General features: G+C 41.4%; 1 protein-coding gene across 1 annotated transcript; it reads left to right on the top strand.

Annotated features, from left to right (window-relative positions):
• The first annotated feature begins 4,138 nt into the window (after positions 1 to 4,138).
• LOC145445458 (lactosylceramide 1,3-N-acetyl-beta-D-glucosaminyltransferase-like) lies at positions 4,139 to 14,610 on the top strand. Its single transcript, XM_080323646.1, has 6 exons — positions 4,139 to 4,545; positions 5,411 to 5,497; positions 8,695 to 8,841; positions 8,899 to 9,031; positions 11,335 to 11,513; positions 12,097 to 14,610. The coding sequence occupies exons 1-6, from the start codon at positions 4,421 to 4,423 to the stop codon at positions 12,563 to 12,565; spliced, it is 1,140 nt and encodes a 379-aa protein (XP_080179772.1). The 5' UTR covers positions 4,139 to 4,420; the 3' UTR covers positions 12,566 to 14,610.
• The last annotated feature ends 331 nt before the right edge of the window (positions 14,611 to 14,941 follow it).

Here is a 14,941-nt window from a genome sequence, read left to right as displayed (position 1 = left end):
AATTGTTCCAGCAGTGATTTGATAGCAGACATAAACTCTACAAATTTTTCGTCAAAGTTGTTTACCGAGATGTGGGGGATGGCTGATGTTTTAAATTGATTGAATGCGGCATCATCGAGCGCTTCTTCGTCCACTAACTCTCGTCGTCTGCAGAGGTGATATGTTTCGGGGGGTGTCCTTTGTTGTTCTTGTGATAGAAAACCAATATGGTTGTGGTCACCGTAGATATCGGGTTTGTTGGTTCAGTGTAAAGTCCGGAAATGTTTCGTACTGAAATTAGTGACTTTATGACGACCTGAACAATTCCGATTTGACCAATAGCTCATACTTCATAAACTAGCGGTATAGGGAATAAATATCGTCTGGAATGATCTATTTGTGACCCAGTTTCCGTCTAAAAAGACATAATTCCGACAAGAAAAGTATGTTTCAGCCGGTGGCACCCATTAAATAGTAGTTACAAGTTTGAATACATTGCATAACTATGGTATCCAGGCCCATAGGCGCCGACTTTTATTTTTACATGGGGTGGCAAGATGAAAAAGAGATGAGTTTGAATAAAAAAGAGGAGCTGAAATTGTTTCAAATTTACCGACTTAACGTCAATTTATTACGGTTAAGTACATGCGTAAATGCCCATAGTACATGGATAGGACCAGCTTCATCGTGTTGACGAATATACGCGTACAAGCGCGCGTAAACTTGCCAGCGAGTCCGGCGGTTAATTATTAGCTATTCCTCGATCTCGCTTCAATATCAACTATTCGCTATTCACCAATACACGCGCGAGCAATTGAATACGCAACCTCGATGAAGACGAACTATTTCACAAATTAATACGATTGACGTCTGCGATGGAATCTGTTCTGCAATGACACTGATTCCAGGTGATTCAGGCCTCTCGTATCTTTTGGTAACTCGGACTTAACACACATCTTCTGATGTTTTTTTAGTAGATTATTAGCGCTAATCAATACGTCCGTTCCAGTCTGATCGTGGTCAAATTCGCAGATTCAATGTTATTCAATTTCACGCTGTCAGTATGATATAACAATCGCACAAGTAGAGATAGAGGGCAAATCATGCGAAGCCTGTAGCAGACGCTATAGTTTAGGCCAGAAAAGCTATCTCATGCGCCAGTCCTGCTGTAGACTCGATAGTTCAGGCTGGTACCGATATCAGGCCTAGCCTGGCGCGCGTCATAGTTTATGCCAGAGATTATAGCGTGCAGGCCTGCATGCGGACGCGCTGAATCAAACGAACGACGATAGCGCACATCAGATATCAATGAGACCCATTTCGCATACAACTTATCCTCGATAATTTACAGCACGCTGCATCGATAATACGCATTAGTGAATTGGCATTTCAAACGGACGGGATTTCTAGTTTTGAATGAGAAACTTCCTGGCTACGCACCTGGGGTTTCAATACCAACAACGCGCTGGTTAACATCAGCCCGGGGCCACCGCCCTACGTATAGGTCCCCATCAGACAGTCGAATTTGATCGTGAAATGGTGCGATTTTAATTATCCAGATGTTATTGCAGCCAGAGCAATATGGGCGTATGCCGCCGCGACCCTATCAATAGAAACACAAATCCCGATGGTTCGAAATTCCATCCGCGACGTGGTTGCGCCCGAAAGAGTCCGTCCAGCAATGAAGTTGTTGGAACAGAAGGTTCTCGTTCAAAGTAATCGAATAAATTCAGAATTCGCGCCACCGAGAATCTCGCGTTGCATTAACATTTGACAACATAATTCAACGCCATGCGCCGCACAGTGCACAATGTACAGTATTAATAACATATCAAACGCTGAGAAGTGACATCGAGTGTATGAATCAGACAAGAATTAGTAGCCTACAGATGGTAGCATACGAGAAAGCGCGCATCGAATCAGCAATTCCTCTACAGCAGTGGTTCTCAACCGGGGGTCCGCGAAGCAATTTCAGGGGGTCCGCGAGACCTCCAAATTTTTAGTATGGTTGATATTCTAATTTTCATTTTTTATTATTTGAGAAAGCATGAGGCAGTTTCGCACAACAACTGCTAAAACCTCATGACTCATATCATCGTAATAATCGCCTGACATGAACTATCGTGGTATGGAAATTCATTTTCATTGCCAATTTTCCATTAACCTGCTGATACAAACATATTGCTGTTTAGAGACGTTTTGCTGGGGTTTGTGGAAAAAGTAAAAATATGGAGATAGTAACGTCAATCAGGGTGACTTCGTAATGTCTGCGAAACCTTCTCGATTTGAAGTTGTCAGTCTCATCAAATTAGTGAACAGCAGTCGTTTGAAATAAAAAGTTCCGGATTATTTCCCTAATTTGTCCCAATGCAGGGATTGAAACCTCGCCCCAAAATCCATTTTATCCTGTGATATACATAACCATTATTTGAACAGCTTCTTGGAGGCACAGAATTTCAATATACAATTGAATAGTATATTCATTATTCATATTGAAATGAACCCGAATATTTTTGGCTGAAACCCGTCATAAATCGGACAATGATAAACATGCTCCTAAAGCTCGGCTATCAGATTTGACGCCTTCTGATTGCGGATCGCCTGTCGACAAGGCTGGTTTTTTGATGAACAAGGAGTGTTTCGTTACTATCAAAGCATTACGCTCCAACCCTGAGATTCATATCACCAGTTATATTGGTATGCAGCAGCCTTTTTCTATACTATCTTCTTTACTTTCATTCAGTGTGCATGCCTCCTCTTTACATCGCCTAGGCCAAGGTGGGTGTCAGATTCCATAGACTACTCCTTGTCGCTTCGACATCTTCCTGTCTTTTCATTGTATCGCATTTTTTGTGGTGTATTGAACTGATAAAATTGCTAATAAACCAATGATGATGATGATTGTCTTGTTAATGTTTAATTGTTCATGGTCGAAAATGTTTGCTCGTAAATATATATGTAAAACCGAACAAAACAAGTAGTTTCATGACAGTCTTTCTCAGGTTGGAAAACTTGGATCCATTCTTTGGCGCATAAAATTTGTCTATACTTTTAGATTAGGATTTTACCTTGACCTCGGAAACTCTCTACGGGACGAGCAAAATGCCGTCGCGGGCCGAATCCGGCCCGTGGCCTGTTGCCCGTCCCTGCGCTAGATGCTGGACGTGATATGTTTATAAAATATATGTTTCTTCATTTTGGTGCCATAAATGTTGCGATCGCACCAAAAGTATCGTCGAAGCGTTATGCGTTAATATTGCATTAGCCCCCATCTATCTTTGCGGAAATGGTTTTCGGCACTCTTCGTTCATATCAAAATGAAGACGCGGATTTTCAAGACACGACCACCTACTTCAAGAAATACAGCAGCAAAATTAGCTTTGAAATTATAGAAGTCTACCAATTTCTACATAAATAGTAAGATGTTATTTGCATGAAAAATCATTATTTTGCTATTCATCACAAGCCTACAGTTCATATTTGCACAAGACAGATATGAAGGTTGCACCATAATAGAGCTAAAATTGAACAAAAACTTTAGGGGGTCCGCGAGAGTCCGTGACGGTCAAAAGGGGTCCGCGAAGCCAAAAAGGTTGAGAACCACTGCTTTACAGTACTTGCGTACAGCACAATGGGGTTCTGAGTCTGACATCGCGACAATTGTTTGCTCATTGTAACGACGTTTGAGCTGCATTGCTACATTTCCCGGTAAAAATTAACAAAGCCTTGTTAGAGTAGTGAATATGGGCACTTTGCGCAGGAACGACTTTCAATTCACAGGCATACACAGAACACTGACCTATTTCGCACTCTAATTAAAGATATTATCGCAGAACTAACTCAGGAACTGTTTTGTAAATGAGTAGATACTAGTTATATGCGCGCAAATGCAATTTAATTATGAGGAGTAGAATGTGAATTCGCTCGTCCAGCCGAGAGAGAGAGAGAGAGAGAGAGAGAGAGAGAGAGAGGAGATTTTGTTTCTTAGCGCAGGCGTGTCGAAAATCGATGTCGTAAACGTAAACAACGTCGCTTCGAGTGTATGGTTACTGATTAGTGATTACTAAGCACAGATTACAATTTATTTGGGCGTTTTAAGCGCTAGTTCGGCGCATTCAATTATTCACACACTTATCGGCTAATGTTAAATAGTTGGCATTTACGCAACGTCACGGACTCGCTTATTAACAGACGGCGGACGTCTAAGCATTATGTACGGGGTGGCCGCCACCCCGTAACTCGGCGCCTATGTATAGGCCTATATATCATAATCGTGGAGGATCAGAAGAATCCGCATCACCAATCACCATACATTCCCGTTCGTCCGCTTTGCATGGCCTCCGGCAATGCCTATTCTTGCTACAAACGTAGAGTACGAACGATGCCGGTTTAGCATCAAGCCTGTGCGTGCGATGCTCGTCAACGCATGGACTATTGAAGCATGTGGACTGGGGTGTATGGCATTGTGAGAGGAGCGATTTTAGGAATTGTTGTATCGGTTATAGCCAACCGAGAAAGGCTGTATTGTTTCCAGAGACAGGAAAGTGAAGCTGAATTATATAGCAGGTAAGATGCAACCAACCTGTAGCATAGCTTCTGTGCTTTCAGCATGCGAAATGTTACGCAGGAATTTTTATGATTTTAAGGCTATGGTTGTCAACCTTTACTGACCTGGTTAACACTTTTAGGCTATTAGATCCACGGGGCTTGTGTGAACGCCGGCCAACAACTACTATACTTTTAAGTGAAATACTTTCTGCAGTCCCCGAACAAAGCACAGGACCATGATTAGAGGTGGTCAATAACAAAGTACTGCTACTATTCAAAGTATCTTAACTACTTGGGCTACTTCCTCAAGTGGTTACCATTTTACACTACATACCGACTGAGCCTCATTTTACCACCTCTGACCCTGATGCGGCGACTTTAATGGCATTACCTTTATGATATTAGGATAAGCCTTCGAACGAATAAAAACCTACCGTTATAAACGTTACGACACGGCAGTTTGTCAGGTGTATTTTGAGGAGTAGTCGGCATTATGCGTATAGCATTTGATGGGTGTTTACTGTTTATACATGATATCATAGCAAATTGCACAAAAACAAAAAATTCATGGGCGTATCGTCAACGAAAATCGTGTATACCCATGGCCCATGGGTTTACAGCATTTTATGGTAAGAAGATGCTCTTGGAAGTAGCCTACAGAACTTCAACATGCATTTAAAAATAATATATTGATATTGAAAAAAAAACGAATATGTTCGGCTGACACTCGTCAGGAGTGATCGTCAGCAACTAGTATAGAATTCGAAAGAACATTGTACATCAAAAATTCTATCACCAAAGAAGGTCGAAAGGCCTGTGACGCACAAAATCCCAGTATCCCAGTATATCTGAATTTCGGTAACGTTTATTTCCATATACTCAGAGTCGAACCGAAGCTACCGGATATCCTGCTTCGCAATTTAACAGATGCAGAAATTCGAACGAAAACGAAAACTGGGTTCTTGTTACGGTGAGTCATTTTGCCTGTCGCATTTTGTATAGTTACTGTCGATACAGTTAAATCTAGAATCAATATAAGGGTATTGTAATGTAACTGTATGTTAAGTGTTGTGATGATTAAAAACACTTCATATGCTATATAAGCTGAGGAGGTCATAGCAGTGAATGTCTTGTCGGTACTCGAGTAGAAGTAGAAGTAACGCACTGAATTTCTGCTAAAGCACCAGTGGAAAAATACATAGTAAGTAAAGATGTAAGTATCTTAGACTGAGGTTTGCTTAAAAAACTCAAATTGTCAAGTAGAAGTAGTCTAAAATCATAACCACTCGAGGAAGTCGTTCAAATAGGCAAATCTACGTGAGGTAATTTGAAAAGTAGAATTACTTCGTTACTGACCACCTCCTCTGAGTACTCGTGTATCACTCGTTATGACGTCTTAGCAGTACAAAAGATATTGGAAGTTAAAATATGTACGTTTTATGCAACCACCAACAATAGTGCAAGTTCTTCATCACATCAGAGCTAATTTGCTATTTTCGACCATGCCTATCCCATTGCACTTTGTGGCAATGCCGACTTCACAAATATGTAATTTTCACTGACTGGTTTAGCTTTGTACTACATGTTTCGTATGATGCGATACGAGCAATCGAGATTTGAAGGCTCCCGCAATGAAAAATATAGTATCGAAACTATAATTCTCTTTGATAAATGAATTTTTAGTGACATCATCACATTACTGGAAAAATGATCTCTCATACTCGACTCGAATCATTAAAATTAATAGGCCATTCAAATTAGAGTACTCAGAGCCAGACATGGGGTGATTACTTCATGAATGTAATCGATTGCGATTACGATTACTTCTGAATCACGCGATTACGATTACGATTACAGCAAAATCCGCAAGTAGTCGATTACGATTACCATTACTTCGGAAAAGTAATCACGATTACTCACGATTACATTTATTTTGCTTCTGAGAAGTCATCATTGGAAGACAACAATGCGATGAAAAGGCCTCATGAGAGAAGGTCTTTCTTTTTAAATGAGACATCATGACGTCATTTCCTGTATATGACATAATATACCATTGCATGATTTACGCAGAAATAGGCATTTCGGTGCCGGCCAATACCGCGCCGCAACACACCAAGACATGCTACATTGACCGAAACATTGTGTATTTGTCCATATCCGCGCTGGATGGTCGCGAAGAATAGTCTTCTCAATCTCTGCCCCTCAATACAAATGCCACCGGGGGCACCCACTGAGGAAATTGATGAACCACGAGTATAAATGACAATTTCTGGGTGCGTCACACGAAAGTTTCTCGTTTAGTTTTCTTTTCGTCTGCTACGTTTGGGCGACTCCAATATCTTTTGACTATATAGCAGACAGGAGGTCACGACTTAACAACATACTATACAGTTATAGTTGTAAATTACGTGCCAGAATATTCGCGCTTGGCGCGACTTGACAGTAAATACACAGCGAACCCACATCGCATCAAATCGTGTTTCCAGTTCTTGTGAAAAAGCGCGGTCGTTACAGGGGGTCTGAGGGACTTCGCCCGCCACAAGCTTTATTGATCGTCTTATGGGCGGCCCAAGAAAACATTTGTGAGAAGGGGGTGGCGAAATGCTGTTTCGGTACTGATTCTAGCTGCAATCCACGCTAACATGGTGTGTAAGCGGATGGCTATAGTGGCAGATTCAAATGCTAAGTATAAAATTGCGAAATAGCAGTTGTTGCCCGATTCAAGTAGGTCCGTGTGAGAATATGATAAGGTAAACATAAACTTCTGCCTACAATCCACTTGATAAAGATATTCCGAGCTGCCGTTATACGAGTAACGGAAAATAGCCGCTCGGTTATGATTTTTTATCAGCAGTCGTTGGTTTCTAATGCTTCGATGTAGAAATTGTCATGTTTGATTTGACGAGTACAAAATTTCAAATCTTTGTCCGGCGTAGCCTATACACGTAAACATCAAACATCAAAACATCAATACATATTACATACGTTACTATTCCAAACTATAGGCAGAGTGGTGATTATTATCCTACTGCGAGGTAGTGGCGTGTATTGATAACCTGACATAATGCACAGCGGGTGTTCTTACAATCACAGTACTACATGTAGCCTACATCGAATATCTATTTACTACGTGCGGATAATTCGTTACGCAATCAAGAACCAAGCCAATACTTGTGACGCAATACCAGGGTTGTAACCAAGACACAAGGCTCCGAGTCACAAGTCAATCTCACTTTTATATTTTTGACTCGAGTCAAGTCGAGTCATTTTCAATTTCCACCGAGTCAAGTCCGAGTCCAAGTCAGCGAACAGTGGATCGAGTCCGAGTCATGGTATTATGACTCGAGTCCGAGTCCAAGTCATTGTGTTGACTGCTCAGTTTCCAGTTAAAGTCTTCCTAAACCCACTTTTTAACTGTGTTTGGTGATATTGAATGGTTCGCATTTATAATATATCAATTTTCCTCCCTTTTAGCAGTTTCTGGTCGCATTTTCAAGCACCAGTACCAACAAACGAAATCCCAATAGTGTGTTGGCTTCGAAATTACAATGAAATGTCGGTCTTCGCCGTCTGAATCTCGAGTCAATGACTTGCTTCGAGTCATGCTCAATGACTCGAGTCCAAGTCGAGTCAATACACAGATTGACTCGAGTCGAGTCGAGTCATTTCCGCATTTTGAGAAAATGACTCGAGTCGAGTCGAGTCATCCGAAAATCGTGACTCGAGTCTGACTCGAGTCGAGTCATGACTCGAGTCATTACAACCCTGCGCAATACTGAGCAGAGGCATTTGAAAATCAGACATTTCTGCTATCTAAAACCTCTTTTTAAATCACGCTCTTCGTTGTTCAGATTCAGATGTTCAGTTTATGTCATGGGCATTGCACAAATGAAAAGTAATCGTTCTTTCACAAAGAAATCGATTAGATATGTAAAAGTAGTCGATTACGATTACGATTACTTCGGAATTTTTTCAAATGTAATCGATTGCGATTACGATTACTTGGAAATGCTGTAATCGTCGTAATCGATTACGATTACTAATCACGATTACCCCATGTCTGCTCAGAGCATTGTGTCCAACCCTACCCACGAGCCGTAGTCTCGACAGCACTCTTACAAGATATACGGCACATATTTCTGCCACATTTGAATATGAATTTTCCAGTCCCTGGAAGTTAACGAAAGAACTTGAACAAAAGCCAAATGAGAAATATCTGATGGTGATCCTTTGTCACGTCGGCGTGCAGGAGGCGAAGAAACGTTTCTTAGTTCGCGAAACGTGGGGATCGATATCTCAAGTAGACAACAAAAAGTGAGGTGCAAATTTCTGTTTGCATTTTCGTTGAATGTAATCAGTACTTTCGTTTAGAATTGGTGTTATATTTATCGCGGGATTTCAGCACACTCGTTCTCAAAAACTACTGTCTGCGGAAAACGAGGAACATGGAGATATCTTGCAAGTTAGCTCCTTGGTCAACGAGAAAACTGCCGAGGCACAGACCGTGAGTCGATAACATTTGTAAATAAGTTTTGTCATCAGTCATTTACTTCTTTTTATGAGTGTCCATACTGTCCAAGGGTTACCATACGTCCTATTGTAAGAGGATTTGTCCTCTTTTTTGACTTTTTCAAAAGTGTCCTCGGAAGACGCCCAAATGTCATCTTATTTGGGATTTTGTCCTATTTTTTGAGAATTTTGGTTAAATATTGGCACAATTCGACTGAGATACAGTAAATCAGAACTGAAGTAACGCCCCGGCGGCTATTTCGGGAGCTGAACCGGAAAGTTGTTTTTTTAGTCAACCATCTAATGATGTGAAAGAAAAACTGTAACTCGGGCGCTGAGCGAGAAAGATGACCTTTATTTATTTAGTCAACCGACCACGAAGTGCAGAAAATTTACCATTTTTTCAGGTATTGCGAGTCTGAAAATTTTGAAAAGTTTCCTTTTTCAGATTTCAAAAGTATGGTAACCCTACAATAAACGCCAGTGCTTATTGAAGTTTGAGCGCGCATTCAAATCATTTACTAACCTACGGATAGATGCGCGAAATGATAGCTGTTCAAAAATAACATGAAAAAAAAATTGCAGCTATTAGCTGAAATTGTTGGTTTGGCTAAAAAAAAATTGTACACCGAAATTGGCTCAATTCGGATGAGTAGAAGTGAAGCTACTACACTCAGAACATTCTGAATTTCCTGAAAAAAAAAAAAAAGATACTGGCTAATGTATGAAACGATGCAAAAAAAATCTCACGACTCAATCCCAGCACGTAGAAGTGAAATTATTCGGGATTTTCAATAATAATTCTAGAATTACCCTCAAGGTATCAGTAAACACTATTTTCAATCTTAGATTTTCTACTCCAATAACTTCGCATCTCCCGGTTGGAATTAAGCCAAATCTGGTGTGCATCGATTCTTTAGCCCACCTAACAATTATAGCTAATAAACGCAAATTTAAAAAAAGTCATTTTCGAATTACCCTGACCCTTAACTCAAGTCGTCACACCCCAATACTGCTGAGCCGACGAAAGCAGTATTGTTGGTAGTCCTAGCTGGCGATCCGAGCGCTCAAATTTAATATGTCTGGTATTAATCGAATGACACTGACGCTCTAATTCCGAAAATACAAATTAAAATCTGGTCAAGGCAATGAAACTACTCCGAAACAGCCCTCAATTGTCCAAATAATCGGAGGGCTGCACTCCAATGATTATAACAATTGCCAATTGCGTCGAGTGATTATTCTGAACAATGCCGCAGGGTTGTAATGACTCGAGTCACGATTTTCTGATGACTCGACTTGACTCGAGTCATTTTTTCAAAATACGGAAATGACTCGACTCGACTCGAGTCAATCTGTGTATTGACTCGACTTGGACTCGAGTCATTGCGCATGACTCGAACCAAGTCATTGACTCGAGGCCAAGAGCGACATTTCATTGTAATTCCGAAGCCAACACACTATTGGGATTTCGTCTGTTGGTACTGGTACTTGAATATGCGACCAGAAACTGCTAAAAGTGAGGAAAATTGGTATATTATAAATACGAAACATTCGATATCACCAAACAGAGTTACTAAAAGTGGGTTTATCAAGACTTTAACTGGAAACTGAGCATTCTTCACAATGACTTGGACTCGGACTCGAGTCATAATGCCATGACTCGGACTCGACCCTCTGCTCGCTGACTTGGACTCGGACTTGACTCGGTGGTGAATTGAAATGACTCGACTTGACTCGAGTCAAAACTAAAAAAGTGAGATTGACTTGTGACTCGAAGCATTGTGACTTGGTTACAACCCTGCAATGCCGATTTTCAGACTTTGACGTTTTTTGGTAATCTGTAGTCAAAAGTATTTATGCGACCTCATATCGTTTTCCATCTAATTGCTTATTCAAGTAAGCTTGCCCAAAAGAAAGGGAATACGATAGGTTATTCTAGTTCTGCAAATGGTGATCGGAGAGAGATGAAAGTTTGGTAAATGAAAGTAGAAAGTTGCTTGATTGACAGCCTCCGCTAAGATGAAAATGTACGAAATATACCATTTTCGTGTACAGTGTGTTATTTCTACTACTATACGCCTAAACTATTATGGTCAGATGTCCACGCAGTACTGCATAGCGCCATAGCAGAAGGGCTATTTCCATCGCATTACGATGAGGTAGTTGACTGCGTGTTATAGGCCTTTACTTTCTTCTGTTGTCAACCCTACGCGTTTCAACTTCAAATTGAATGCCTTGGGCATGGAAGATAGATGTACCAGTTCAAAGATAACTCCATTGTATTTTTAAGTACAGATGCTCGCAGCATTTCACTGGGTCACCGACAGCTTTGGAAGCCGGGTGAATTTCGTAGTCACAAGCAATGGCAATTCTTTTCCGTTCATTCCAAACATCTTCGAATACTTGAAAGGAGATTTTGCGTCGCCTGAATCCTTACACTGTGCACTTATAAGCAATCCAATCCCTCGGCAAAGGTATAAATTACAAGTTTTTACACGTACACGACCGTTTACTGTGGTGATTATTTCATTTCAAAGCTATCTTCCTTTTCAATATTAAATCGTGGATCTGATCTTCCCTCATATAACTCGTTGCGAATCGCACTCGTTGAACGGACAATATGGACCATACAGAAAGATGTGATCAATATAATTCTTTTATCCATTACATTCGATCCCTGACAAACTAATGTGCTACAAGCTACAGCAATCCAACACATACCGATTTTATCTGCGATGAACAGTTTTCAATATAATGCTATTCACGTATCAGAGATAGACAACTCGATAATTTTCAGCCATTCCAAATTATATAATAGCTAGAATGACCGAATTCACAAACACTTTTGCTATTGGCACAAACTAGGTCGGCGTACTATGATCAAGAATGACTCCAAGGCACATAAATGAAATAATGAATGACCTCTCTTGACGATGCGTATGCCCCATGCCGTCTAAAACTAATTTTTCGCACAAATTGAATTATACCCATTACACATTCTAAAACTGCAGAATTGGTAGTAGTTGACTGATCTGATCCGAGCTTTATTTCGTGCAGAAATCCTACGTTGTCGCGTTACATCTCACAAGCGGATTACTGCGCTTCCTATTTCCCTTCGCACTGCACGCAAACCCTGGTCGTTATGAGAAGGGACGTGATGCAAAAACTGCGCGATATCGGAAAGAGGACGGCTCTCGCGAAGATACCGACGGAGATTTACATGTGGGGCGTTTTGCGCGAAAAGATGAGAGGGAACGGAACGAAAAATCTCGTCGATTCATCGAATTTCATTAAAGACGATTCAAAAAAGCCTTTGGCGTACGCAGTGTCGTACAGTCGTTACGATTCCGCGGACATAGTTAGGGAAATATGGGCGAACATGAGGAATCGCTTCTTCACAGCAAGCGACGCCGATCGCACTGGAAAACTAGAGGCTGTAATTAATCGCCCAGTGCGGGAGAAAGGCGATAACAACTTCTTGGGAAAAGACGCGAAGCGGTTTCTTCGAAAATGGATGATGATGTAACATGGCATTCGACCGCTCAGGCGATTGAAAACTGTCTGTTGCGCTGCAGTTGCCGTAATCAGTCAATAGATGATATATATATAGAGAGAGATATGATATTCTTTTTCGCCTGCACCATCGAGATGCTTTGACGACGGAGTTGCGATACGGCTCCATGGGGTCGTCTAGTCTGCGCCCCCGTTTTTTTCTCCTCCATGCTATCCGTAATTGCTGAGCGCCTAGCAGGATAGCTGCGGATACCAATTTTCGAGTCTCTGGTATGACCCGGCCGGGGATCGAACCCACGACCTACCGCTCGAGAAACCGGCTCGACGCATAACCATTACACTATCTCGCTCGGCGGCCGAAGTGGGCTGAGGGTTGAAGGCTGCTTCTCCAGAACAAGGGCAAAGAAGCGTTCGAAACGGAAACCTTCGCGATAAACACAGTGTCTCATTCAAAACCAAACGAGGAACAGAAATTGTGATTGCATTTGGTTATTGTTTGTGGCATCCATGGTGTTTTGTGACTTCAATGGTCATTTACATCAGGCCGGTATTCTTCAACGTCATTCCGCATCCTCTAATTTATAGCAGTAGGCTTTTGTAAAAGTAACGGATTACGCGGATTGTAGCTCGCGGGCAGGAGCCTAGATAAACCTACAATACTTGGGTAGGAATTCTGGAGTCGAACTATAGAGCAGTGGTTCTCAACCTGGGGGGCGTGAAAGCATCTGAAGGGGCGCGAAGAAGCGGTTGACTGAAAAAAATTCGTGCTCTGTACGATTTACCTCTAATTCAAGCGTGTTTCTCCATAGACCGAATTTCATATTTTTTAATTCTTTCATTAACATTCATAACTGTCCATGCCATGAAACAATCTGTTGAGGTTGATAACATCCCGGTTGGATTTTGTGATATGACGATAAGGGGTGCGAAATTTTTCACTATCATAAAGGGGGGCGTCTAAAAAGGTTGAGAATCACTGCTGTTGAGCCTGTAACCTATTGGAGTTGTTACTCTCGAGATTCCATAATAGACCTACAACAGAGCAACCCCGTGATAAATTTTTAGCTGCAGATTATGTATAGCAGATTGCTCTGTATAGCACTCGTGCTATTGGCTAGAGTTAAGATGAATGGGCCTACCACATGCTTTCAGCATACGATCTTGGGAGCCTCCGTAAGCCAATGAGAATGAGTGAAATAAACAGATTTCCCACTCGCACTCAACATCACAGTTATGTTTTGTTATGGTTAGCTGCCTTCTCCCCCACTATCGCATATTACAATAATAGAGATTTAATAAAGTCTATCGAATATATAATTGCAAAATACACATTTAAAAAAATTAGGCATAATTGCAGGATAGTGTTGATTTGCCTGGAACCAGGGTTGTAATGACTCAAGACATGAGCGACTCGACTAAAGCCGTATTTACTCGAGTCGACGTATACTCGAGTCATTGCGCATATCATTCGAGATTCGGACGGCCAAGACAAACATTTCTTTTGTAATTTATAAGAATGTAGCATAAAGTCGGGGCCGTAATGGGGGGAGGGGGCGAGCTCGAAGGGGCACAAAATTATTTCGTGAATGAACCTTGATCATGGAGCATTTAAAAAAAAAATTATGCAGATTTTGCAAGGTTTTTTCGCGCTTGGCGCGATGTAATGTTACCATGTTCATTGGGTGGAGGACAAATGTAACAATCGACCTCGCCGCTATTAGGGTGGAGAAATCGCCTTGATATTTGGCGAGCGCATGCGGCGGGTATGTCTCCGAACCACCACTTACACTTATTCATTTGGTGTGAACAATTTATTTTAATTTTTACCTAACAGAACAGAAGAATACCATTAGCTTTGAAGCCACACAATCTCTTGTATCGTCCTCGTTTTGCTACATTATCATCGGCCCATTCAACCAAGATATTTTAGCCATGTGCCCGAATGCCCAAACCATTATGCACGCTGAGCAACAGCACCTTGGTGGAAGATGAGGCCGAATATCTGTAGGAAGATGATGGAATGAATGTGTTTCTTGTACACTTTGAGCTCATGAAGAAGAATAATGTAGCGGTCGCTGCAACGGCTTGTTGCAAGACACGCTGGTATAGTGCTTGATTGGAGTCGACGCTACAGCTTACAGTTCCTGTTGTACGCACTAGTCACTGACTAATGACCGCTCTGAGTATACTCTTGCAATCCTGATCACACACGCAGATCCAAGGAGCTTTCTTTACTAGCACAGAACAGCCAAATAGTAGTAATTAGTGGTCAGAAACTTGTAGATTTACCAGGTTCAAATCATACTGCGGTTCGATAAGAAATAGAAAGAATAAATGGAGCGAAATGGAGCCAATTGTCTATCTTACGACTGAAGCGCGAGCGCGCCGA

The sequence above is a fragment of the Botryllus schlosseri genome, chromosome 8 (assembly GCF_051294905.1).
Source record: "Botryllus schlosseri isolate E-star chromosome 8, Bs_hap1, whole genome shotgun sequence".
NCBI classification, from domain to species: Eukaryota; Metazoa; Chordata; class Ascidiacea; order Stolidobranchia; family Styelidae; genus Botryllus; species Botryllus schlosseri.
Note: the sequence above shows the minus strand (reverse complement) of the source record. Positions and strands in the feature narration are given on the sequence as shown.

Bases quoted from the DNA above. Each gene is read 5' to 3' on its own strand.
- LOC145445458 (XM_080323646.1), top strand. From the start codon at position 4,421: ATGTGGACTGGGGTGTATGGCATTGTGAGAGGAGCGATTTTAGGAATT. The intron at 5,498-8,694 runs GTGAGTCATTTT...TGAATTTTCCAG, and splicing joins AAAACTGGGTTCTTGTTACG to TCCCTGGAAGTTAACGAAAG. The intron at 9,032-11,334 runs GTGAGTCGATAA...TTTTAAGTACAG, and splicing joins AAACTGCCGAGGCACAGACC to ATGCTCGCAGCATTTCACTG.